At 46.3% G+C, this 26,901-nt stretch overlaps 1 protein-coding gene across 1 annotated transcript in view; it reads left to right on the top strand.

Annotated features, from left to right (window-relative positions):
- ADCY9 (adenylate cyclase 9) overlaps positions 1-26,901 on the top strand; it is a 130,593-nt gene that overhangs the window by 78,940 nt on the left and 24,752 nt on the right. Inside the window, exons 3-6 of the mRNA XM_060122697.1 lie at positions 6,762-6,952; positions 19,846-19,950; positions 21,446-21,663; positions 26,221-26,323. Of these exons, the coding sequence (XP_059978680.1) occupies positions 6,762-6,952; positions 19,846-19,950; positions 21,446-21,663; positions 26,221-26,323 (617 nt within the window). The remainder of the gene's footprint in view (positions 1-6,761; positions 6,953-19,845; positions 19,951-21,445; positions 21,664-26,220; positions 26,324-26,901) is intronic.

The raw sequence follows: 26,901 nt of genomic DNA, 5'->3' as shown, positions 1-26,901 counted from the left end.
AATTTTTAAACTGTTAGTTTAACTTAAGTTAAAATCTTAAAATTAACTATTATTTCACAATTCTCCAGGGAAAAGAATACGGTCTGTGGCTCCTCCTGTAATTGCTCCAGATGTGACCTGATGTGCTCTCTTGTGTCTGATGACCACTCTCTGGGTTAACATTTGGTGAATAACAGTTTATTAGTTGTTAGTCCGTCTCAATTCCTGACACCCTTCCTTCTAGCTGTCTTGTTTCATAGTCTCTTCTGATTACTTCAACTCTGTTGTATACAGTATTCCAAGATAGTTATCATAGACCTTCACTTTCCTTTTGTTTTCTAAAACTCACTGTAAAAACGCCTTTTGTCACTTGCGAACATCCCGCCAGCACACAGACTTGACTTCATATGATTCTCTCTTCTTGTCGATGCGTCATCACTTACTCATTGTTCTCTCCCTCACTGCCAGCCTCCCATCCTCCCATCCTCCCATGTAATTCTTTATGAGCATTACTTCATGCCCTTCCTCAGTCTACTCTGAGTTACTCCTGAGTGTTCCTGAAGATGCTCTAAGGAAAAGCATTAACTCATTTAATCCTCACAGCAGCCCTTTGAAATGGGGTCATGATTAGGTGACTGGTATTTCCATTTTGGGTCACGGTTTTCGTCCGCACTGTTGCTAACACCAGAGCATTCCTTTTTCCTATCCATTTCTTTCAACACTCAGCCCAGGTCCTCACCCTTAGTAGGTACTCAATAAATGTTTCATTTGCTGGGTAAGTGAATGTGTGAGTGAGCCAATGAATAAATGAGTTGGTTAGTACTCGGCAGACTGTTTGCATAAACAGCCAAATGCTACCTTTCAAAGAACTCGTTTCGTAGTTTTTGAAGGCCTGGGTATTAAACCCTAATTTGGGAGTGTTTTAGAGATGGGAGGAGTGGGTCTTTGAAGGCAGTTACACTGGACTCTCCCAGCATTAGTTCTGAGCATTGAGCAGGGTAGCCCTTATTCATGTCAAGTAGGAAAGTTCAGAAGAAGACAGCTCAGGGGAACGTGGTCACGAGGTGACTGCCCAGTCACTCACCTTTGGCCGTGACATGTACCTGTTCCTGCAGAGAGATGGAGGCTGGTGCAGAGGACGCCTGCCACAGGAGCAGCTGTGGGGTGGGCGTGCGCATGTGCATGTTCTTGAAAGAGTCGGTTGGTTAGGCTAAAGGTGTAGTCAAGATCAAGCCACTCAGGCGTGGTGCCCACCCTTTGTTTCTTTCACCTGCTTGGGTTAGTCTGTCTCGTATTTTACTGTTTGGGACTTCACTTTTTAAGAAGAAGGTTAAGTTTCACCCACAGCCATTTGCTGTTGGAACTTGTGATTTATTGTCAAGTGTTGGGACAACCAGGACGGATCACCTCCGTGTGATTAATTGTTTCACATAGGAGCAGAGAGGATTTAGGCCCATCCAGAGTGTTTTGATGTTAACAAGGTGGAAAATGCTTTTTTTTTTTTCCACGAGAACTTTTGGTCTTCCTAAGCAGAAGCAATAGACAATTATGAAATATCATATCTATAGTTTTTAGGCCCTGGTTATTTGGTAGATTAAGATTGAGCGCTTTTAATCTTTATTTTCCGTATTGACTGACTACATTTTCGTTCAAATAATCCTCATGCTACTCGGCCATTACAGATATCATTAGAAGGAAAAATTCATTACAAAGTGAATAAGTTTTTAGACCCTTTGATTTGTGAACCGGCCCAAAGTGGTTGCCTCCCTTATATTGATTGTTTCAGATCATCAGTGATGCAAGCTCCCAGGCGTTTGCTATGTCACTCTGCTAACTCCCAACACACCTGCAGACATTCTTTCCTTCCTGATTATTCTCTTTCTGTTGGGTTGACACTTAGGCCCTTGGTTCTTGGATTGAGGGTATCACCCTCCAAAGCAAGAGTTCTGCAGAAAAACAGTGATAAGAAGGCCAGGAAAGTCTTTCTTTTCCAAAATGGACTTTGGCACTCACTCAAATTACGCTCAGCTCACGAAAACTAAACACAAGTTGGGTGCAAGGCTCAGTTTTTCTCCTCGAAGAATTGATGCTATAGTTAAGACTGTTAACCACGTCAGCCTCCCGGGCACACATAGCTGCAGACGACGCCTCCGTGAGACAGGAGCTTATGGGAACCGTCTTCCCCACTTCTCCACCTGCTGTGAAATTAAGCCAATGAAAGGCATCCGTGCCAGTGAGGTTTAAAGTCAATTACCAGGAAAGAATATAAGAAACGTTATTAATTGTTCTCCTGTTTACACTATACTTAATGAAATAAATAATCTAGCTGCCTTATTTTGACTTTCTGCTCTAAAAGCCATTCTAACGAACTTGGACCCCAAGGTCCATGTGTGTAGTTACTCATTAAATCCTTATGTCTTATGACCTCTCCTGACTGCAGCCAGTCACCTGGCCCTGATACGTTCCCTGGGACCTTTCATATCCGGTCTGACTTTATCATTACTGATATCACTCCAGTTTTGGCAAAACATTTCACTTTAAATCTAACTTTCCATATTAAAGCATAAAAAAAGTTGCTTAATTTGTTCACCGATTTTTTGCTTGCCATGGACACATCTGTGCGTTTGTCCTTTGGAACACTCGCATTGTGTTACTAATACAGGTTGATTGTTAGGAGCCCCCCAAAGAAAAATTCAAGTTAGGAACAAATGTGGAGCAGTTATTGATTTAACAATCCTGCAAATGCTTTTGTACATAGAAGGAGCATAAAAAAGACTCCCAGCGATAAGCAGGTCAAACACCCACGTTGAGAATAATAGCTAACGTTACTGAGTTTTTACTGTGCGCCAGGTACTGCCATGAAGGCCTCATGTGTGTTAATCATTTAATCCTCGAGTCAGCCCTGTGGGGTGAGTCCTGTTCTTAGTGAGAGGTGGAGCCATGAAGTATCTTACTGCATCACACGTTTAGGAGGGACAGAGCCTGAATCCCAGGGCTTCTCCCTGGAAGCCACATGCCCTTACCCGTCACACTCGTGCTTGCTGTGGAAGCCTTGCCTGTTGCCCCCGCAATTCAGAAGGAGTAGGTTTCACCATTATTTCCCACCTCCCTTGTCCCTTGACTCCCTCACCACCCACTTGTGACTGGAGTTTCCGGGGCTCCCTGGCCTTTCCTCAGCCTGGTGCCTGCTCGTTACTCCTCCTCACCCCTGTTGCCCCCAGAGCGAAGGCTCCTGGAGCTGGTCTCCCTGGTGCCCTGCACGGACTTCAGCTCCTCTCTGCCCCCTCCCCACCCCCTGCCGCCCCGAACATGTTCTCTGTTCCAGCCACACAACACTCACCTCCATCCCTCCACTCTCCCTGCTAAAGGCTCCCTTTCTGGAGTCTGGTTCATCGACTATTCTGGTGACACCCACAGCCTGACCATGCTGTCCCAGCCCCTGGTCCTGGTGGCCTTCACTGGGCTGGCCTCTCCTCATCTTGTAACCCTCAACGTGGAGGGGACTTCACCCAGGAGGCCTTCTCAAACCTCTGAGTTTTCGTGAGATACACCCTCCTGTGCTTCCTGGTCCTGGACCAGGTAGGCGTACCCACCTGCTGCCGAGATCCCCCTGCAGGAGCCGCCCTGTACAGGGAGGGTCACGGCTGCCATGTTCACGCTTGTCCCCTCAGCACCCTCACAGTGCATGGTAAACAGAGGCATTTAATAAATGTTTGAGCAATGAGTGGCAACTCAGTAGTCACAATTCAAAGCAGCAACGACAAACCTCAGGGGTGCCCACCCCAAGGCAGGCATCAGAGCCTGTGCTGCAGAGCTGGCTCCATGCCCAGGTGGAGGGCGCACTGCTGCTTGGAGGACTGGCTGCATCATCATCATGTATTCATGGCCCTGCGGGGCTGGAGGCTCAGCCCTTTCTCTGCTGTAGTTGTCATGCCTCCAGGAAAGGCCTCCTTCACCTGTTCTTGCCCGAGGAGCCATACAGGGAGGGGATAAGTGGTTCCCTGACTGAGGACCCCTCCTGGGTGTGAGAGAGCTGACTGGGAGCAGGGCCCAGGGGTGCAGAGCCCCGGGCAGGGGAGCCCCGAGCTGCCGGCCTCCCCGTGGGAATGCAGTTCTGGGGTCAGGGCCAGCTACAGACACAACGGAAAACCTTCCCCTGCAGCCTCAGCTCCTCACCCCTGCAATCCAAAAACTGCCCTTCCTTTGTCTGTTCCCCAAGGCAGTCCCTGCAGCAGCTGCGGGTACTCTCTGGGCCCCGCTTCCCACCCGCTGCAGGTGACTTACCTGCCACACCCGGGAGTTCGAGAGGGACTAGTTACAGCAGCTCCAGGGACCAGGCCACTTCATGCCCTGGTTGGGTGAAGCCAGGGATGAGATGCCACGGCAGGTCAGAAATAGGGCTTTTCTCTCCTCAGCCCACAGAGCTTGTGTTTTCTGACTCTCCCAAGGCAAAGTGATGAAATCAGTTCAGTGTTTTCTGTAACAGAGTCTGAGAAATTCACGCAAAGCTGCTTTTACCCTTCTGTTGTATTCTAGTTCACGCTTCCCTTTCAAGTTTATACACGTAGCTAGTCAGAATTGTGATTGATCCTATATATCATTTGGGATGTATATTTTTGGTTGGAAAAAATACATGGAAGTTCAGGACCTTAGTTAAGAGTGAGCATTTAGCAATCTCCTTTGGGGTCAGTTAGCATCTAAAATTATTTATCTTAGTCTTTGGATCCCACCTGTGATTTGGCTACACTCCTGGATGTGTCTAGGTGTCCTGTGACTCTTGCCAAATTCTCTGAACTGCTGACCTAAAAACATATGCTATACAGTATTTTATAAGGAGGGAGGGAGAGGAAGAAAGATAAAGTGATGAAATGGTGGTTTAATTATAAAATGATTAAGGATTATTGATTAAGTAGTCCCAGGGTTATGTGCTTAATTAATTTTAGAGCATTTATTAAATATGTACTGAGTGCGAGAAACTGTATGAATCCAGCAGTGTAGTCACATGTCACCTCTTTTTTTTTTTTTTTGCGGTACATGGGCCTCTCGCTGTTGTGGCCTCTCCTGTTGCGGAGCACAGGCTCCGGACGCGCGGGCCATGGCTCATGGGCCCAGCCGCTCCACGGCATGTGGGATCTTGCCCAACCGGGGCACGAACCCGTGTCCCCTGCATTGGCAAGCGGACTATCAACCACTGCGCCACCAGGGAAGCCCTCTTTTTTGTTTTTAAATGTACTTTATTTTCTTAGATAGCGTATAGAGTCTTTTATTTTTTTAAGATTTTTTTTGACATGGGCCATTTTTAAATTCTTTATTCAGCGTGTTACAATATTGCTTCTGTTTTATGTTTTGGTTTTTCGGCCACGTGGCATGTGGGATCTTAGCTCCCCGACCAGGGATGGAACCCGCACCCCCTGCATTGGAAGGCGAAGTCTTAACCACTGGACCGCCAGCAAAGTCCCATGATGGCTTTTCTCTACCACCTTCTGCTGAAGCTTAAACTCCTTAAGATGGGAATCCTGCTTTGTTCTGGTTTTATTCTCTGTGTACAGCATACACCAGGCCTAAAATAAATGTTTATTGAATAAATCACGTATCACTCCCTTTCATAAATTCGTAGTCTGGTTAAATTCCAGTAAGGACTAACAATGGATTTCTTTAAATAAGGCTTGCTTCTTTTTCAGAAAGCCCTTGAGTTCCGTCTGGAAAAGCTGCTCCTTACTCACCTCCCAGCAGATAGTCCTGTACACCAGGAGCAGGGCCCAGCCCACCTGTTACAGCTCCTTAACACTATAGCATATATTGTTACTTCAGCCTTTAATGGGGATTGTAAAGTTGTAGGTTAATAGTCCATTTAACCAACTTTTTTTTACAGTGGGGATTTTGTGAGAGAATAAAATTCACATAGACTGCAGCTTGACAAAAAGCTGATGTTCTGGGACTTCCCTGGTGGCGCAGTGGATAAGACTCCGCACTCCCAGTGCAGGGGGCCTGGGTTCAATCCCTGGTCAGGGAACTAGATCCCACATGCATGCCACAACTAACAGTTAGTGCCACAACTAAGGAGCTGGCAAGCTGCAACTAAGGACCCCTGGAGCTGCAACTAAGGAGTCCACGTTCTGCAACTAAGGAGCCGGCGAGCTGCAACTAAGGAGCCCACTGGCCACAACTAAGACCTGGTGCAACCAAATAAATAAATATTAAAAAAAAAAATGATGTTCCTGCCGTGTGAATGTTTGGATCCAACAGAAAAGAGATACTTTTTAAGTCTGAATCGAGGGAGGGCTTAGTTCCCCCGCTGGTGCACATTCTGGTCTCCCTTTTCATGGTGGTTGCCAGTCCCTGACGTAGGTGACATGGTCTGTAGTCACCCTCACATCTAGACTGACCATTATGAATGTCGGCGACTGGTATTTACAGATAGAAACAAACCCAAGAAATGTATAGGGTCCGCACTCAGTGGGCTCTGCTGCCGTCAGAAAGAGGCCACGTGACCCTTCCAAGGAAGGACTTTTAAACCCTTGTTTCAGCCCCAGAAGATGAAGCGTTCAGCCTCCATTCAGAGAAAACACAGCGTGAATACATGGTGTGTTTTGGAGGCAGTCATTCTCCCTGAGGCTGCGCATCTCTGGAAAGGTCATGGGAGTAGTAGTAAAATATGACCTATTCTCATTTTCACTTTACTCTCAACTTTCTAGGAGCGTGTCCTGCGTAGAGAGCAAGACGGAGCTGCGTTTCGACCGACGCTGGTGTCCACCTGTGCTGACTGTAATTTTTATCCATAGGTTTGAAGACATACCTGATAGCGGGTCAGAGAGCGAAGGAGTCTCATTGCAGCTGTTCAGAGGCCTTGCTTTCTGGCTTTGAGGTCATTGACGGCTCACGGGTGTCCTCAGGCCCTAGGGGACAGGGGACAGCATCGCCAGGGAGTGTCAGTGACTTGGCGCAGACTGTCAAAACCTTTGATAACCTTAAGGTTAGTTTTTTTTTTTTTCCTACTTCTAAAACTTGATACTAATTCTGCAGTAGAACATGTGAAATAATAAACAGCCTTCGGGTCTGTGGCAGACGACTTGGAATGCCCTTCCATTTGGTTTTTATGATTTTTAAATTTAGTATAAAGTTAGCAGCATTTTGCATTTTTAATATCTTTGCTTTTTTGACATATGCACCTCCATTTTCTTTCTACACTGCATAGAGTTGCTTCTCACTTGAGTTACTATTTTCTTTCTCTGCAACCTATGATGTCTTTTGGGATTTCTGAAAGCTAACAATAAATGATAAGAGTAAAGGTGATTCTCCCAGCATCTTGCTTGGAGGGCTAGTTTGTATCTTATTTCAGAGATCACTTTCTCAAATACTCAAACATCTCTTGAAATTCAGTGTTTTATGATTATTTTAAATCTTGTTGGTGTGGGTGAATCTTGTGCTGTAGCTCATTGGAAGAGTGCAGGCTTGCCAAGAACATTATAATATTTCATCACTGGGACAGAGATCTCCTGGTGGCTGCATATTGGGTGCATTTCTGTCCCAATAAACTACCAGGGAATTAACATGATGGACCCTGGGCATGTGAAATCACTCTGGTATGTGAGTTGTTCCTCAGATATCACATTTGATTTAGTTCCCCAACTGATACCTCTTATTTATTTTTACAGTTTAAATATTTGCCATTTCCTTTTTTTTTTTTTTTTTTTAAAAGAGAGAGATGGTTAAAACAGTTCCACCTCACTGTTTTGTGCTCTCAAATAACACAGTGATGTTTGGTCAGGACGATGGCCTATTGGTATGGCTGTAATCCAGTACATTCCTGCCTATCCACATCATTAACAGAGTTGAAAGCTTGCGATCTTGGTACTTCAGCTGAAGGCATCATAATGGGGCACTCGGCTGCAGTGTCCAGATTATTTCACTGTGTTGGACTTCATGGTGTCTCTCATCCAGGCACTGTGTGCGGTTCCTGTGTTCAGGTTTGTGGACAGCACACACACGTATCATTTTCATCGTGTGCATTGTTCGCTTAGTGCAGGGTTTCTCAGCCTCAACACCATCAACATGTTGGGCCAGAGAACTGTTTGTGGAGGGGACATCCTGTGCATGGTGGGATGTTGAACAGCATCCCTGGCCTACACCCACTAGATGCCAGTAGCACCCTCTCTTACCAGTGTGACAACCAAGGTCTCCAGACATGACCCAATGGCCCCTAGCGGGGAAGGGTAAACTCACACCTGTTGAGGATAGGGTATTTGACCCTGTCCTTCCCCGTGCTCTCTGGCACACGCATAACAGCGCATGTAGCTGAAATTTCCTTAATGCCTGCACTCTTTGCCTGGGCTGCTGTCTTGCAGGAGTCAGAAAGAGGAGCCCCCTGCTCACAGGCTACCACTGAACATGGGCCGGGAAGAGCTAGGTGGGGAGGGGAACAAAAACATGGTTTCCAAACACGGCCTTATTATTTGGGGAGAAATTGTTTCCTCAGGCTTCCAACTGAGCTGTAGTCAAGTAGAGAAATAGAGCTCAAAGCCAAAAATAAATGTTTTGTTGCATTTGTCTGCCACTTTAGGTGGTGTGTGTGTGTGTTTCTATCCATGAGGGTGTGTGCCCTTGAGGACCTCACTGTATCACACACCTGCAGTGTTAATGATAGGCATTCTGTGCTAAATTGGCTTAAGAAGGTTTTCTCTCCCCCCGACGGAACATGTCTTGTTCTAGTCATAAACCTGTTTATATATTTATTTGTTTTTGATCTGGTTGGGCAAAAACTATTTAGCAGGGCTTCCCTGGTGGCGCAGTGGTTGAGAGTCCGCCTGCCAATGCAGGGGACGCGGGTTCGTGCCCCGGTCTGGGAAGATCCCACATGCCGCGGAGCGGCTGGTCCCGTGAGCCATGGCCACTGACCCTGCGCGTCCGGAGCCTGTACTCCGCAACAGGAGAGGCCACAACAGTAAGAGGCCTGCGTACCGCAAATGAAGAACAAACTATTTAGCATACTCTATTGCCATGTATAAATTTTCCAAATAATCTTGTGATCTATGAAGTTAACTGTGTTTACCAAAAGGAATTTGAGAAAGAAAAAAAAAAGGATCTTTCTGCCCCTTCCAGGAGGGAAAGATGAGTGCATATGAAGTATAATTTTGGGGGTGTTTTGATGGTGTTTGGGGGATAACAGGACATCTGAGATGAGGGACACCCCTGAAGCATAGGGTTCCTGGGATTCACGGTTGGAGTGGAAGGAGCATGAGGAGTTAGGAGGCCCGGTCTCCATGCCAGGCTTTGCCACTTGGGGTCCATCCTCACAACCCTGCTCTGGGCCCTGGTTCCTGGGTGCAGGTCGGGCCAGGGCAGGCGGCTGAGAGGCATAAGCACCGGGGAACCAAGTGAATCACTATGAACCGTCATCCTAGACTTGAAAGGCAGAAAACTGAGGTCTCCTTTAAAGATTACATAGATTATAATCTGACATACAAGGCTTTCCCTCAGGTAAGAGTTTTTGAACAATACAAAAGTGCAATTGCAGTCTCTTGCTCCAGGTTCTTTGAGTAGATTTATCCCACAAGCGTGTCGGTGGCTCATGTGTGCCACTGGTTTGTTGCTCCATGTTGTCTGCACCACAGTGAGCTGTTCTGATTCGCTGGATCACAGACGAGTTCCTCCTCATCCTTTCCCAGGATCTGTTGACTCTTTTTGTCAACAGACTTCTTTCGCTTTGTTGCTGCTGCCTCTGCAGCCAACAAAGAGTTGACTCCCATGGGGATTTCTGTCTCCCCACATCTCCCTCCTCCCCCTGCCCAGCGCCAGAAGCCCTGACCAGTGGAAGAGGCCTGGTCTAAGGAGGATTCCCCAAGCAGGTTCCCTTGAACAGAAGTTTCTCAGGATGGAAATGGGTGTCCAGTATGGAAAAAGTGTCTGTGGTCAAGTCAATATGGGTTAAACAACACTGAAATGGTTTCTTTACTGCAGGCCTTCTCAGAGCCTTTAGCATGCTAACATGCATGGATAAGTCTCCAGAGAGGGAAGTGGTATGCAGCATTCTCTGGCCTCTTGACCAAAGATTTTTTCTTTCAAGCTGTACCTTTCTGGGGTGTGCTTATCTAGTGGAAGGAGTTTTGTAACCAAGCAAAAGGGCTCTTTTGCCCACAGTGCAGAAAGCCTACTCTGACAGTGGGTGTCTGCAGCAAAGTCAGAGTTTATTTTCAGGACAACAAGCAAAGGAGTGGGAGACAAGCCTCAGATCCACTCCAGTTTGGTCTTTGAGTTAAAGGGGGGAAGAACACTGAAGCTAGGGTTAATCATCGTGTTGTGACATTTCTGTGACATTTCTTAATCGTAGTTTTGGGAGTCAGTATGTCTCTGGTTTACGATTTTCAGGCCAGGTGGTCCATGGATGGGGGGGGGGTCTGTTGCTCATCTTACCCTGGAGAAACAACCTGAGTTTGTACCTTAACAGTGATATCGGCAACAGCAGTTTAGTGCGTTAGCGATGTTATTGACGATAGCCGTCTTAGTCACCTGACTCTGGCTGAGGAGTGTTTAGTTAGCACACAGTTGAGGTTAGAGGGGACAAGAAAGGGAATAAAGTTTGGGACAGAGAGATTAATCATAAACTCGGCAGGAGAACTAGGTTTTAGAGGGCCTTGGTTTCCTTAATTCCTTGAAGGAACCAAGGAATTAGAGGAAAGGTGTTCTGTAAATTCTCATCGAGTGAATCCACGGAGGCTTGGTCCTGTTGCTCTCGCCTGCAGTGCGATCGCTTCCCTGTCCCCATAAACTCCCCTCTTCTCTCACCGTGCAGCTTTCTTAGTTTCCTGTGACTCCTCTAGCTAGTGATGCCGCCACCCCATCTCTGAAGCCTTAATTCAGTTAGTCTGCACCGCTTGGTTATAACATACGCAACCTGAAATACTTGCTTATGTTTCTTACGCCCCTTTCTCTGATCTATTTCAATGCAGGGCCCGTTTGTTACATAACTTAAGTTTTTCCGAAGGATCCAGCATGGTGCCTGGCATGTAGTAGATAATTACGACTTTCTTTTGGCTTATGTTTTTAGTTTTGTAATGACACGCAGAGACACGTAGCTCTGCAGAGTTAGACTGAGGGCTGAACTGGAAGCCTGGACAGAACCAAGGTGATGCCCATGAAGCACTTGTTTTCCGCTCCTGGCACACGTACCCTGTGTGTCTGTAAGTTATCTCCTAGTTCACAGCTGGACAGTTGCCACCTGATATTTCATAAATAGTCTGAGTACTATGATGACCTGCTAAGAAACAGTAGTGATGGCAGAGGTCAAGGGCTTTGGCCTTGAGGTCATACATCAGAGGGAACCCTTCACACCTAAGCCTTGGCTTTTTGAGTGGCTGGTCGTGAGAGCTGCTCCTCAGGAAGGACCTGATGTCACATACTGGGGGGAGAGGAGTCCCACCAGAATGGTGGCACTCAGCTCTCTGGGCTGAGCTGCAGAGGTATCAGAGGGTTTGGGGTGAGGAGGCAAGAAGGGAGCCAGGGAAGGAGACAAGGCCTTGCCACGTCAGTGTCACGGAAGGTGGCTTGGGTGCCTCAGAAAGGCTGGAACCTAAAGCTGAGGATCCATCTCAAAGCCTTGGCTTTGGGATCGAACAGGTCACCTCGTGGCTGTAAGCCACAGGGACATGGCAATTTCTCAGGGCTGTCCTGAGGATTAACTGAAGGCACGCCGCGAAAGCTGGGGTTGGAGAAGCTCAGCTGACCCTGGAGTGCACTTTCACTCGGTCCGCACCGAGTGGTGGATGCTGACCGCAGAAGGAGCAGGGAGGACAGGAGCAGGTGGAGGCGCTGTTTGGTTCGCCCACAAGGAGTCACTGAGTCTCTCGGGAAGGTCCCTGTTCGCTCTGAGCTGAAGGGGGTCCTTCAGTTGTTGCAGCTAATCGTTGCTGTAAGGGATGTAGCCACGGCACACGTGCAACCTGTTTTGTGTGGCCCCAGCCCTGCTGTGGTGTCTGCTGCTCATTTATCATGAACCTGTGGGTGACGGATGGAGGGATACTGTGCATGCCAATAAAAATAGCCAGGCTGACGTGTTTGCAAAGAGCAAAGAAATGCAAACCAAAGATGTGGATGGTGTTTTATCACATCCATCCTAATCATTGAGCCACATGAGCTGTGAGAGCATCTTATGTCATCCCTGAAAGACCTCCCTGGGATGCACCTGCTTGGCTGGTCTTCGTGAGTTTGCCTTAAACCCTTATTCAGAACCCAGGGCATGTGCTCATGGGGTGTTTCTCCCTGTTTACAATTGGTAATGAGGCTGATAAAGTGGATGCACCCACGTGGGGGGATTCAGAGAGGGCCTGTCCTGTCTCACAAGGGTTATACTTTCCCTTTGAGGTCACTTGCCCTAGGAACACGCTTCTGTGACAGTCCCTATGGCTTGTTAAATGATTCTAAGAAAATGATCACTTCTGTTATCTCCTTGTTATTTGTATGTAAAATCATTATGAATAGGCTTAGTCAGTTCAGTTTGAGGAAGTGAGGGGGCCTTTTACTTTATTATAGATGGAAAAAGTAATAGATTTCTCTCTCTCTCTCTCTCTGTGTGCGTGTGTAGTTTAGATATTAAGTATTTATTGTAAATAGTTGTCTGAGTTGATAGTGATGATGGTTGACGGTTGCACAATTCTGTGACTATACCAAAAACTATTGAATTGTAGACTTTATTTATTTTTTTTTTACTTTTTTTTTTTTGCGGTACGTGTGCCTCTCATTGCTGTGGCCTCTCCCGTTGCGGAGCACGGGCTCTGGACGCGCAGGCTCAGCGGCCATGGCTCATGGGCCCAGCCGCTCCGCGGCATGTGGGATCTTCCTGGACTGGGGCATGAACCCGTGTCCTCTGCATCGGCAGGTGGACTCTCAACCACTGCACCACCAGGGAAGCCCTGAATTATAGACTTTAGATAGTGAGTTGCATGGTACGTGAATTATATCTCCATAAAGCTGCAACACAAATAAGTAAATAGTAATCTGAAGGCTGGCTCTGAAATGTGGATGTAAAGTAAGTTTTTTTAAAAAGGACTTTTCAAGTTGTGTCTGTATTTTGAGAGGTGTGTGTGTTTCCTTCAATTAGGAGGAAGCACATCACATATAAATTGACAACTCTTCCTTAGAGAAGAATTCCAGCTAATAGATTGTAGAAGGAGTGAGGGAAAGAAAAATCACCTTTAGAGCATCACAGTAATAAGTGCTACAGGCAAGATCCATCACTGAATTCTAAAATCAGCAGGTAGAAGTTTAAGGAGAAACAGGACATTTGCATAGCCTCCAAGCATCTCCCCTTAGATATTTATTCATTTTAAAAGGAAGAATAGTTAGGAAGTTCCCTGGTGGTTAGGATTCCGGGCTTATACTGCCATGGCCCAGGGTTCAACCCCTGGTTGGGGAACTGAGATCCCACAAGCCATGAGGCACAGCCAAAAAATAAAGAAAGGGAAGAATAGTAACTCGACAGTGGAAAACCTAGCAGAGCCCACCTTCACCAAATGCTGATGGTTAGCATCACAATTAAGAAAACCAGCGGTATCATGTACCACCCTCTACCCCGTGTTACGTGCAGAGAAGGGCATATCGCCTCTGTGGGTTTCTTCCCTCAAATCCTAAACCTCAGTCATCTCGTGAGAAAACATTAGACAAATCCAAATTCAAGGACATTTTACAAAATACCTAACCAGGACACTTCAAAAATGTCCCAGACTGGAGGAGACTAAATGTGCATGGGATCCCGGAACAGGAAAAGGACATGTGAGTAAAATCTGCAGCGTGGTTAATAGTACCGTGCCAGTGTTAATCTCTTAGTTTTGGTAACTGGACCACGGTTCATATAAGATGCTAAGTAATGTTAGGGGAAGCTGGGATGGACGTATGGGGACTATCTGAACTGTCTTTCCCACTCTGTTTAAGTCTAAACTTGTTTCAAAATAAAACATTTTAATACATATGTATACAATATTATGTTTATATTATTTTTATGTAATATAAATATGCTTGTTATTGTTATATATTACGTGTGAATTGAAGTGGAAAGGTTAGTCCAGCTCATTTAATTGGCATCATCAGGTAGTAAAGTACTGCACATGAAATAAATTTCCCCAAATACCAAATATCTTCTTCCTTTGACTTTCTGATGGCACTTTACCACCCCATGGTGACACTTTTCTTGCCTTATCAGCCTCGATTATTAAACTCACTTAGGTCGCTTAGGGCTCAGGAATCTGAGGTTTCAGTGGTTCTACACTCTGTGGCTTAGAGATTTTGCGCCTGGTTTTTACAGGTGTGTGTTTTGTTTGTTGTTTTGCCTCCAGTATTCGCAGGCTGTCCACTTTTCTGTTCTTATCGCTTCTGGATGCCTTTCTTTTTCTGTAATAATTACCGTTCCTATTTTCCTCTAATATCCGGCTTCTACTTTTCTCTAAGATTTTGTTAGCAGAAATCATCTATTTGGGAGTGTGAATGCCTGTGCCGATCCGCTAGCTTGGGGTGGGTGCCTGGCCTGCCCGTGGCAGGTCACAGCCAGGGCGACCTCTGCCCCACACAGCTGGCTGTCCCTGTTCACGCAGAGATGTCACATGTGTGGTTGGGGTCAAGGGCGTTGTCCCCCTGCCATTCTCTAACTGTGACTCTGCGCCAGTCCCTTCACTCTATGCCTCAGTTCCCTCTTATGTAAAATGGGCTACTCACAACGTCTGTTTCCTAGGTGCTTGTGAGGACTAAACAAAGTAATACAGGAAAGAGCTTAGAACTCAGAATGGGCCTCAGTAGGTTATATGTGCTCTGGCAACATGCTCCTGTCTGCCATGTTCAACCTGGGTTTCAAGTTTGGGAAGCAAGGGATGTTCCTCCTGGTCTGAGGACAGCTCGCTCAGTAGTTATGTTCAGCAGACTGACCAGGCAAAGCAGGACTTTTCTGATGTTGTTTCCTCCTCGTTTCTCAGAAAAGAGGTTTCCCTGCTCCCTCCCTTGACAGTTATGAAAAAAGGACAGCTGTTGGCTTAGAAGTGATTTATCTTGTGAAGAGAAATAGCCTTGAAGAAAAAACTATTTTATAGCTCAGTGTCATGTATTCTGAAGAGGATATAGGGTGTATGTGTTGAAATGTGTTAAAAACAAATGCAAAGGCACCCAAGCGTGTTAGAGAAATCGTTATAATCTTCCCTCCAGAGCCCACATCCGAGATGGGAGCAAGCGTGGGTAATCTGGGAAGATGAAGAGTTTGCTCCTGGCTGTTCTCCAGGGGATCTCGGGTTTCCCAGGCAACAGCCAGCACACTCCTTGGCTCGGAGAGTCCTCTGTCCTGGAGACCTTAGCTGGTCTTGGTGAAGCTCCCCTTGGTGCCGGTGTCCAGTGGTGCCACTTAAAGGAACCAGGAGGTGACCATAACTGCTTGGGTCACTTCAGGGGAACAAGGCAGAGGAGATCAGAGTGCCAGGATTATTCCTGGGTCCTCTTTGTGCCAGGAAAGGAGGCCAGAGAGAGGCTGCATGGTGGTCAGGGGCCAGGAACCCCACAGTCTGACCCTCGCTGTTGACAGTCACTTCTGCCTTGCAGCGTCGATATGAGGATTAATGGAGATCAGGTGCGTGAGACCGTGGGCATGGCGTGGATAAGGACCTGACAGTGTTCGTTGGCACGTCCTGGGCACTGAGGCATTTCCACATCGTGGCAGCCACTATCATTAGAACAGTAGCTTTGACCCACTGTGCCTGCAGAGGGGCTGCCCTGCAAGTCAGTTGCTCAGTTTGGGCGTGTCCCCCAGCGTCCCCAGAATCTAAACCCCTCTTCCTGGTAAAGGCTTTTTGGGGTCTGAGATGACAGCAGCTGCTCAGAGGGAGAGACGGGCCTTTAATAGGTTGGCAAACATTTCACAGAGGTATCTGCTTGACAAAAACCAGTATGTGAGACGTTTTAACCGGATTAAAACGAAGCTGGAAAATAGTTAAAGGAAAGTTGCTGGGGGGAGGGGGTGGACAAACCCACCCACCGTCCCACCGTTGCTTGGCGGGACCCCCGTGGAGCACAAGAGGCTCCCCCTACAGATCGAGGGAATGTCGAGTTATGAGAAAGTTTCCATCAGGGCAGACAGATTTCTCTAAGATTTTTGTTTCATTTGTTTTTAAGTTAGAATCAGTACAGTTTCCCCCAGAAAAGGAAAGTAGCTGAGGAAGAAACAGAATGACAAAGAGCCACATCTTCACAGTACAATGAAATGATCTGCTGCTGGGTCCCTGTGCTGCAGGAACCACCCTGCCACAGGGGGGCCTGGGTCCACAGCTGGCATCCTCCCCAACCCCCAGTCCCCACTCCCTGGATGAAGCTGCTGTGAGTGTGCGGAGTGAGCACCATTCAGACCATGAGGAGAGGAAGATACTTAGGAGCAAGCTGATGCCAAGAGATGCCTGAAAACACAGGGCTGGGCAAGAGCAGACGCCCGGTGGCTGTCCAGTCTGTGATCAAGGACTTTAAATGATCGTATGCACTGGCTTCAGAACCCGAGAGAATAGGGACCAGATGTTTCAGTGTTAAGGACCAGTGTTTACTGAGCACTCCCCAACACTGCAGGCGTGTGTGGAGCCAAGTGTGGTCAACGCACGCACGCTCACACACGCAAGCCCTCACCCATGGCAGACATCGCCAGCCCCCATGGGTCCCCTCCCTCGGGGCTAGGACGTGGCCTCGTCATCCTTCTCAGTTCAGCATTCTAGGAGGTCAGTGCCTTGGGATTAGAGCTGATCTAAAATACCTCTGACTGGCCTTACATGTGTCTCCTCATTCTGCCCTTATGATTCAATCCCATTTAACAAAGGAGGAAACTGAGGCTCAGAGAGATTCCCATACTATTATGTGGTAGAACCAGGATTCAGTCCGTGACAGTCTGATTTCAAAGCCAGTGCCTTTAATCACTGTGTTACACTTGTTCTCTAGACTTAACGTTTGAAAAGTGCTCAGAGAGGGCTTCCTTGGTGGCGCAGTGGTTAAGAATCCACCTGCCAATGCAGGGGTCACCGGTTCGAGCCCTGGTTCGGGAAGATCTCACACGCTGCGCAGCAACTAAGGCCGTGCACTTCAACTACTGAGCCTGCGCTCTAGGGCCCGTAAACCACAACTACTGAGCCCACGTGCCACAACTACTGAAGCCCATGCGCCTAGAGCCTCCGCAACAAGAGAAGCCACCTCAATGAGAAGCCCGCACACCGCAACGAAGAGTAAGCTCCTGTTCACCGCAACTAGAGAAAGCTTGTGTGCAGCAATGAAGATCCAACACAGCCAAAAATAAAATTAAATAAATAAATAAAGACTAAAAAAAAGAAAAGAAAAGTGGTCAGAGAATCTGTTCACTATTCCATCGTGTCTTTACAAGATTGGTGACTGACAGTCCCTGGAGCCTAAGGGTTTGGCTTAGAGGGTCTCAACCCTCCACACCCCCCTGCCGCTCCAGGCTGTATCCATCCTACCCTTGGGCCATCAGTTGGCCCCTGAAAAGGCTGTGTTCCCCTAGAGAAGCAAGCCTGCCACCACTACCACCACCAAAGCCATTTACACACACACACACACACACACACACACACACACACACACACACACACACACACACACACACCTGCTAGGGAAGACCTTGGGAATCTTGCTGGCCTGTCACGTGGACGCACACACTTTTTTCTGGGGCTGTGGGGGTCACTTCATGTGTGTGGTAGTGGATTTTTTTTTTTCCATTTGAGATCATTGGCCCCATTGGCAACACGTTCTGAAGCTTAACTCAGTCAATACCAAGAGGTGCTTTAAAATAATTTTACTGTATGCCATTGACAATTAGAGCATCTTGCCTCTGTTAATAATGCCAATTTTTTCTGAGCTACAAGCAGATTTTACCTAGGTACTGCTGTTTGCTCGGACATGATACTCCCTGATTTGGCCAGCTCTTTTGGCATGTATATTTTCACTTCTTGAATGAATACGAGCATTCGAATTTAATGGGTGCATTGCATCAGATTCCCAAATTACACAACTCTTTAGAATCTTTATTTCTTTTATTGAATACAGTACAGGCCTGAAATCTAACTTAGGATGTGATCTGGGTTATATCCTTGCCCTAAGGCACTAAGTGACATTTATTTTATTTAAATTTTATTATTTAAAATTTCTGAAATAATATCTAGCCTCCTACAGTGTATTCCAGTGCTTAACGATTCTTACGCTAGGAAATTGCTTTTGAAGCCTAATAAGTCTGTCTTTTCCCCTGGATGCTGTCAGTTGCTATCTCAGTGGTGGTTGGTTCCTAGATTACCAGATCATATTAAGAATAAGAGTACATTTATTAAGGATACACTGAGCGCCAGGAGCAATGCTAGGCTTTCTACTTGCGTATTCATAAATCCTTACAATATGTCTTCAAGAAAAGTGTTTTCACTCTCATTTCACACAGGAGAGAACCGAGGTGAGGGATTTGAACAGGGGTCTCCAAACCAGTAAGTAGTCGAGGATTTGAACCCTGGTTTGTGAGAAATGAAAGCCTTGCCCTTTCTACTATCCCTGGGGGTACTTTTTTTTTTAATTGAAGTATAGTTGCTGTACAATATTATATAAGTTACAGAAGTACAATATAGTGATGGTATATTTTTAAAGGTTATGCTCCATTTGTAGTTATTGTAAACGACTGTCTGTATTCCCTGTGTTGTGCTATATGTGACAGTGTTGAGTCTTGCCTTGTCTCTTCTAGGTCAGCTAATTCCCGCAAATGAATAAGAAGGGCTAGGTCTGTAAGCTCGTCCCTCCGATTGTCCTGCTGTATGAGAACAGCTCACCTTCACAGAGAGCTTGAGAACCTTCGCTTAGTGTTTGAGTGTGGGTTGGCAGCTAGTTTGTGTAACAACAGCTTTATTGAGATATAATCCACCCTTTTAGAGTGTATAATTTGGTGGTTTTTAGTATGTTTGAAAGGTTGTACAACCATCACCACGGTCAGAACGTTTTCATCACCCCAAAAAGAAACCCCACACCGGTTAGAGTCACTCCCCATTCCCTTGTGTCCCTCGCCACTGGCAACCACTAATCTCCTTTCTGTCGCTGTGGATTCGCCTTTTGTGGATATTTTATACAGATGGAATCCCACCATATGTGACCTTTTGTGTCTGGCTTCTTTCACTGAATGAGTTTTCAAGGTTCATCCACGTTGTCGTGTTTGTCAGTGCTTCATCCCTTTGGATAGCTGAGTAATATTTCGTTCTGTAGATATACCCCATTTTGTTGATCCATTCATCAGCTGATGGACATCTGAGTTGTTTGTACTAAAAAGTAGAAGCTGTTAGGGCACATTCACATACAGGTCTTTGTGTGGTTTATTTTCCATTATCATGCTGCTGGTTTTTTTTTTTTTTTTTGGCTACATCGGGTCTTTGTTGCTGTGCGCGGGCTTTCTCTAAGTGTGGCAAGTGGGTGCTACTCTTCATTGCAGTGCGCGGGCTTCTCATTGCCGTGGCTTCTCTTTGTGGCAGAGCATGGGCTCTAGGCACGCGGGCTTCAGTAGTTGTGGCACGTGGGCTCAGTAGTTGTGGCTCACAGGCTCAGTAGCTGTGGTGCACAGGCTTAGTTGCTCCATGGCATGTGCAATCTTCATGGACCAGGGCTTGAACCTGTGTCCCCGGCATCGGCAGGCGGATTCTTAATCACTGCACCACCAGGGAAGCCCCAGCGAGTTCATTTTTAACTCATCCTGAGTGGTTCGGTAAGCCTTCCATTTGGTTGCGCCATTTGTTGTGTGACAGCAAATTGCAACAGCAGCTGACTTGTTTGAATCACGTAGTGAGGTCATGTTGCCTGAGTGAGCTCCTACGGTCTGTGTTTTTCTCGTAGACCTGCCCGTCGTGCAGAATCATGTTTGCTCCCAAATTGGAAGCTGGCGCTGAAGGCGGAGCAGTCCAGAATGGCTGTCAGGAGGAGCCCAAGAAAAGCACCAAGGTAACCTGCTCTGGGCTGTAGTCCCTGTCAGTGCCTCTCCTGGTGCACCCACCTGAGGGGACATCCTGTCTGGTCAGCTTCTCAGTTCCAAGGGCAACTCCTCTTGGGTGACACCATTGCATACCTTCGAGTCCTCTGGGTTTTGAACAGACCGATAAATAGCAGGATGGATGCTGACCTGCATGGGATACCCTGACGGGCAGTGAGACCTGTGGAGCTGGAAGCTGGACTCAGTGGCTGGTGGGATGTGGATGTGGAAGGAGAAGAGGGGAACCCTTAGGGTGAAAGGTGGGGCATGAGGAGGGCTTGGGTTAGGCCAGCAGCAAGGGCAGTGCAAAGAAGTCTCGCCTGGAGACCAGACCCAGGAGCCTCCAAGCAAGCTTCTGAATCAGGCGACTCTCCAAGGAGGCGCAGATCTGTCATCCTCATCCTCGGGTCGTTGGCCCATGGACCTGCACGATGCTGGGTCATTCCACGTCGTTTGTGTCCAGTCACCCCTTCTTTTTTTTTAATTGGAGTACAGTTGTTTTACAATGTTGTGTTAATTTCTCCTGGAGAATGAAGTGAATCAACTGTATGTATACATATATCCCCTCCCTCTTGAGCCCGCCTCCCATCGCCCCATCCCACCCATCTAGGTCATCACAGAGCACCAAGCTGAGCTCCCTGTGCTATACAGGAGGTTCCCACTAGCTATCTGTTTTACACATGGTAGTGTGTATATGTCAATCCTAAAAACCCAAAGCATCCCACCCTCCCCTTCCCCCACTGTGTCCACATGTCTGTTCTCTATGTCTGTGTCTCTATTTTTGTCCTGGAACTAGGTTCATCTGTACCATTTTTCTAGATTCCACATATGTGTATTAATATACGATATTTGTTTTTCTCTTTCTGACTTACTTCACTCTGTATGACAGACTCTAGGTCCATCTACATCTCTACAAATGACCCAATTTCATTCCTTTTTATGGCTGAGTAATATTCCATTGTATATATGTACCACACCTTTTTTATCCATTCATCTGTCAATGGACATTTAGGTTGCTTGGGGTGACTGATTATTAGAGAAATGCAAATCAGTCACCCCCCTTTCTTAAGCCGCAGCCCTTACAGCTCTGGGTTTCCTTTCCCTGGATCCGCCCCTGCACTTCCTTCGAGTCCTCCTGGCTCCTGGAATGCTGGTTCTGTGGTCAGGAAACTCTGCGAGCCTCCCCAACTCCTGCCTCAGCCTTCCCCCTGACCTCCTTACCGGCTCTTCCCATGTCACCACTGTCCTGGGCGCCTGGAGGTGTGTTTGGAGGAGCCAGGGGGAATGGGGAAAAGCAGACCGGCAGAGAGGCAGAGGGCTCAGGTTAGAGCAGAGATCCAAAGGTGCAGGTTGTGGTGTGCAGGGCGCAGTCCAGGGTGCTCCGGTATGGCCGCGTTGTGGGGGATAGTGCTGCTGCATCCCACGCTTCAGCCTCTGTGTCTGCCCCCACTCCCTATCCTGACACAGGCTTCTGGAGGACCCAGTTCCAAAACGCAAAACGGACTGCTAAGCCCTCCCCCGGAGGAGAAGCTCACCAACAGTCAGACCTCCCTGTGCGAGATCTTACAAGAGAAGGGAAGGTGGGCAGGTGTGAGCTTGGACCAGTCAGCCCTCCTTCCGCTGAGGTTCAAGAACATCCGGGAGAAAACGGATGCCCATTTTGTTGACGTTATCAAGGAAGACAGGTAAGATGCAGCCACCTGCCTTAAAGCGAAGATTTGCAGGTAGAAGCTCCCCGTTTTCTGAGTCACCTCACCCCCCACGCATTTGCCTTCTATTGTCAGTGTATTTTGAAATAATTTGAAACTTACAGAAAAGTGGCATGAATAATACAAAAGATTCCCTTTACACCCTTTGCCCGATTTACCAACTTTTTGTGTGTGTGTGTGTGGTACGCGGGCCTCTCACTGTTGTGGCCTCTCCCGTTGCGGAGCACAGGCTCCAGATGCGCAGGCTCAGCGGCCATGGCTCATGGGCCCAGCCGCTCCGCGGCATGTGGGATCTTCCCAGACCGGGGCATGAACCTGTGTCCCCTGCATTGGCAGGTGGACTCTCAACCACTGTGCCACCAGGGAAGCCCCAATTTACCAACTTTTAACATTTTACTCTGCTTGTTTTATTCTCGCTCTCCCTGTGAAATTTATTTATTTATTTTTCTTAACCATTTGACAGTAAGTTAGATACATTGTGCTTTCTACCCCTTAAAACTGTATTTCCTGAAAACAGGGGTGTTCTTGCACGTGATCATAGCTACCTAATTCAGGAAATTTAACACTGATGAGGTGTTTTACCCAGTCTGCGGTTCCTATTCTGGTTTTGTTGTGTGGTCCCACGTGTCCCTCATAGCATGGTAGAGAATCACATGCTGCACCATGCGGTTGTCAGGCCTCTTCATTCTTTAAATCTGAGGCAGTTCCTCAGCCATTCTTGATCTTCCATGACATTGACATTTTTGAAACATGCAGGCCTGGCTCTTTTATAAAATATTCCTGAAGTTGGATTTGTGTGACATCTCCTCATGATTCTGTCCAGGCTGCTTGTGTGTCCAGATCCCATGGAGGTGACGTGTCTTCTCAGGCACCAGATCCAGAGGCCCGTGGTGCCCCCTTTGACCTCATCAGGGGTAGTGATGTTGATCAGCTGGGCGAGTGTTGCCAACTTCTCCAGTCTGTACTTATTTTCTCCCTGTGACTAGTCGGCCATCTGTGGGAAGATGCTTTCAGATCATGTAAAGATCCCATTCCTCACCACGCTTCCCTAGACTTAATCTCCATTGATGGTTCTTGTTTGAAACAGTCTTTACTATGTTGGTCAAAATGGCAGTTTTCCTGCTTCAGCGCTGACTCTGCATTTATCATTTGGGGCTTGGCGTTCTGCAGTAAAGAAGAGCTCCTCCCCACTTATTACTTAATCTATCCATCTATAGATTTATAAATCCATATAAATCCTCATGGAGTCCTGTTTTACTTAACATGACATCATTTATCACTGTCCTAATTAGAGTTTGATGCTCTAGTTGTCCCGAATCTGGCCTTTGGGAGCCCGCCTTCAGGCTGGCTCCTGTGTCCTTTCGACACGGCTCCTTCATTTGTTTTGAGTGATTTCTTACTTTCCAGTACAACAGGCTCATTTTATATCTTCCCTGCCCCAGCTCAGGAATCAGCCGTTTCTCCAAAAGCCCTGGCTCCTTTTAGTGAAAAACGGTACTTACATATGTTAGTTATTAATGTTTGATTTAATGTCATTGTAGTCAAAGGCATACACTATGTGACTTCATTCCTTTTACATTTATTGAAACTTGTTCTGTGGTCTCACATGTGGTCTGTTTTGGTAAACATACCATGTGCGTTTGAAAAGAATGCATATTCTGCATTCTCAGGATGTTGTGATCCATAAACCTCAATTAGGCCCACGTGGTTGGCAGTAATGTTCAGATCATCTGTCTCTTTACTGACTTCTTTGTCTCTTGTTCTATCACTTATTGAGATAGGGATGTTAAAATCTCCAGCTGTGGCTGTGGAATTGTCTGTGTCTCTCTGTAGTCCTGACAATTTTTGTTTCAGGTATTTTGAAGCTCTTTTTTAGGTACATACACATTTATGAGTGTTATATATTCCTGGTAAATAATCCTTTTATCATTTTGAAGTGTCCCTCTTCGTGCCCAGTAATACTCTGTCTTGAAGACTGCTTTATCGGATATTAACATAGTCACTCTAGCCTTCTTATTCTTACTGTTTGCATGCTACATCATTTTCCATTTTAAAAAATTATAACCTGGGTCTTTATATTTGAAATACATCTCTTTTGGGTCTTGCTCCTTAAATCATTCTGACAATATCTGCCTTTTTTATTATATTTTAATATATTTATTTGCTTTTTAGCCATACCTCTTTGCATGATTTTTCTTTTAATGGTTGCTCTAGGCAGTCTTATATTTTTATAGTCTTCTTTTAGTTAATATTGCATCATTTCATTTTTTTTCTTTTTATAAATTTATGTATTTGTTTATTTTTGGCTGCATTGGGTCTTCGTTGCTGTATGCAGGCTTTCTCTAGTTGTGGTAAGCAGGGGCTACTCTTCATTGTGGTGTGCAGGCTTCTCATTGAGGTGGCTTCTCTTGTTGCGGAACATGGGTTCTAGGCATGTGGGCTTCAGTAGTTGTGGTGCAAGGGCTCAGTAGTTGTGGCTCGTGGGCTCTAGAGTGCAGGCTCAGTAGTTGTGGTGCAGGGGCTTAGTTGCTATGTGGCATGTTGGATCTTCCCAGACCAGGGCTCAAGCCCGTGTCCCTGAATTGGCAAGCAGTATCTTAACCACTGTGCCACCAGGGAAGTCCCTGTATCATTTCACTTTAAATGTAGAAATCTTACAATTGTTTAGGTACATTACTCTCTTCTCATTCCTTATGTTACAGTTTTCACATGTATTACATCCATATACATTATAAACCCCAACCTCCAATTTCAACCTCTTGGTAATCTCAGGTTGGTCTCTATTGATTGCTTTTTTGTTGAGGATGGATCATGGATCCTGTTTCCTTGTTTGTCTAGTAATTTTGGATTGCATTGTGCACATTATGTACAATGGTTAGAAAACCTGGATTCTGTTACATTCCTTTGAAGAATATCAACTTTTTGTTTGTTTTAGTAGACAGTTAACTCATCTGAACTCAAACACCAAACTCTGTCTCCCCTGAGGTGGGCAGCCACTATTCCTTCAGCCTTAATTAGGCTTGTAGTCTGCCATGCACATGTGTATTTCAGGGGTCAGCCAGAGATTCGAGCAGAGCCTGTATGCAGAATTTGGGGCTCCCCCTTCTCTGGTCCTCTCTCTCTGGAATGTCCAACCTCATTTTCCATTGGTGGGCATGCTAAACTCTATTTTCTGTTTTCCAGGTCAGTAAAACTGTAGTTTTTCTGAGTTTTAGCCATCTTACACGTGGTGCTGACTAATGACTCTCTTTAGGCAAAAAAAGAAAAAAAAAAAAAACCCACAAGAAATTCAGCCTGTTCCAAGTGTGGCTCTTCTCCATTTTCTTACTGCTTTGGTCAATTGCCAGTGCCTTCCAGGAGTTGTTTTTATATTTTGTTTAGGGTTTATAGTTGTTATCTGAGAGACGATTGATCTAACAGGAGCTAATTTCCATTCCCAGAAGTGGGACCTCCCAATATTAATCTCAAATGGGCAGTGTATTTTATAGTGTGGATCCTGCCACTTGACTGCAAAAATGAAGCCATTACATTTCCTTCTTATAGCTGCTTTGTTGTTTTTCCCTCTGTCCATACTTGCCAAGTGGAGGGGAGGATAGGGGGTCAACATTAGGGGATAGAATTTTCTCTTTTCTAAGTCTGAGAGCCCAGTAAGGTATTGCACACTTAGCACAAAAAGAGAGCCCACTCTGCTTCAGGGAAAGGAGGAACTACAGTGAACCCTACTGTGTGTCAGGCACATGATAGGCTCTTTACAAATTTCATCAGATTTAATTCTAGTAGTTATTATGTGAGGGAGAGAGACATCCCACAGCTGCATTTGCCTTCTGAAATTATGCTAACATTCCCTTAAATTTATAGTAATTTTCTGCAGGATAAAAAGGATATGACTGTTTGCTAGCAGTCCGTAAAAGAATGAAAGAGTCACGTAAAGCAGGCTTGATTTCTCTGCTATTAAAATCATTGAGCATTATCATTTCACATGCAATCTGCATATGTGACAGTAGCACCAAAATTACACTAACTATAAACACAATTTTGTGATAACAACCTGTTAGCAGTGACAGTGGTAATTACTGTCAGTACTCTGAGTGACAGGACAGCCGGTTCTGAATTATGTTTGCAAGGAAGCCTCCAAATCAACATAAGTATGCTCAGTACAGGGATCTGCTGGTCCTTTGGAAGGGAGCATTTTATAGAACAAAAAAGCTGCTGCCTCCTTCTATTCTAATTCTGGACGTTAGGAAGATGTTTTCAAAAGCACGGTTCTGATGGTGTGTGTTATGTTAATGGTGAATGGGCATTCTTTCGTGGAGGGGAAACCTAAAATGGGATTATGTCTAGAAGCATGAAGGAGTTTCCAGAGACATGTTCTAAAAGGGGCAGTTGAGCAATGTCTATTGTATGGTGACTTTTAGTACAGCTTTTGTGACATGCTTCACAAATGGCGTTTCAGTAGGTAACTGTGATCTTCTGATAAAATAAATGTAACGATTGTGCTGCACGTTGATTGATTGCATTTATTGTCTCTTCTAGCCTGATGAAAGATTATTTTTTTAAGCCACCCATTAATCAGTTCAGCTTGAACTTCCTGGATCAGGAGCTAGAACAAGCCTACAGGACCAGCTATCAAGAAGAGGTGCGTGGCTCCTTATAATTTTACCAAAGACATGCGTCGTTTTCACTGCAGTTCACGATTAGTCTTGTGCTTTGGAGGCCATTTTTGTTTTCCTGAGTGACAGGAAATTGACGGCTCATATTGATTTCCCACAGTCTGTAAGCCCTAAATTTCACCTGTATGTGAATTTATCTTCACAAGGGAGAAAATCCCAAATATCTCTACAGCAACCCAGGCTTGTCGTCTCCCAGTCCCTCTGCTCTGCAGCTGGTGCATCCCCAGGCGCCCTTGGCCGTGCTCCAGCCCCTGGAGGCCTCGTACGGGGTGAGAGGGGTGAGGGGGGAAACTCCAGCCCCACCTATTCTCTGTTCTCAAGGAGGATTTCTCCCCCTGTTCCCTGTCGGCTTTCTTCCTACTGAAATGGGACAAGAGCTGAGAGGGCTTTCACCTTGCTCGGCTCTCCCGCCTGCTTTGGTGCTGAGCCCTCCTCTACCGCCCCTCCCCTGCCTTAACTCCTGTTGTCCTGTAACTCTCAGCCCAAATATCACTTCCTCTAAGAAACTTTCCCTTACCCCAGACTGGATTTTTTCCTCTGTTAT

Source organism: Lagenorhynchus albirostris, chromosome 15 (genome assembly GCF_949774975.1).
Source record: "Lagenorhynchus albirostris chromosome 15, mLagAlb1.1, whole genome shotgun sequence".
NCBI classification, from domain to species: Eukaryota; Metazoa; Chordata; class Mammalia; order Artiodactyla; family Delphinidae; genus Lagenorhynchus; species Lagenorhynchus albirostris.
Note: the sequence above shows the minus strand (reverse complement) of the source record. Positions and strands in the feature narration are given on the sequence as shown.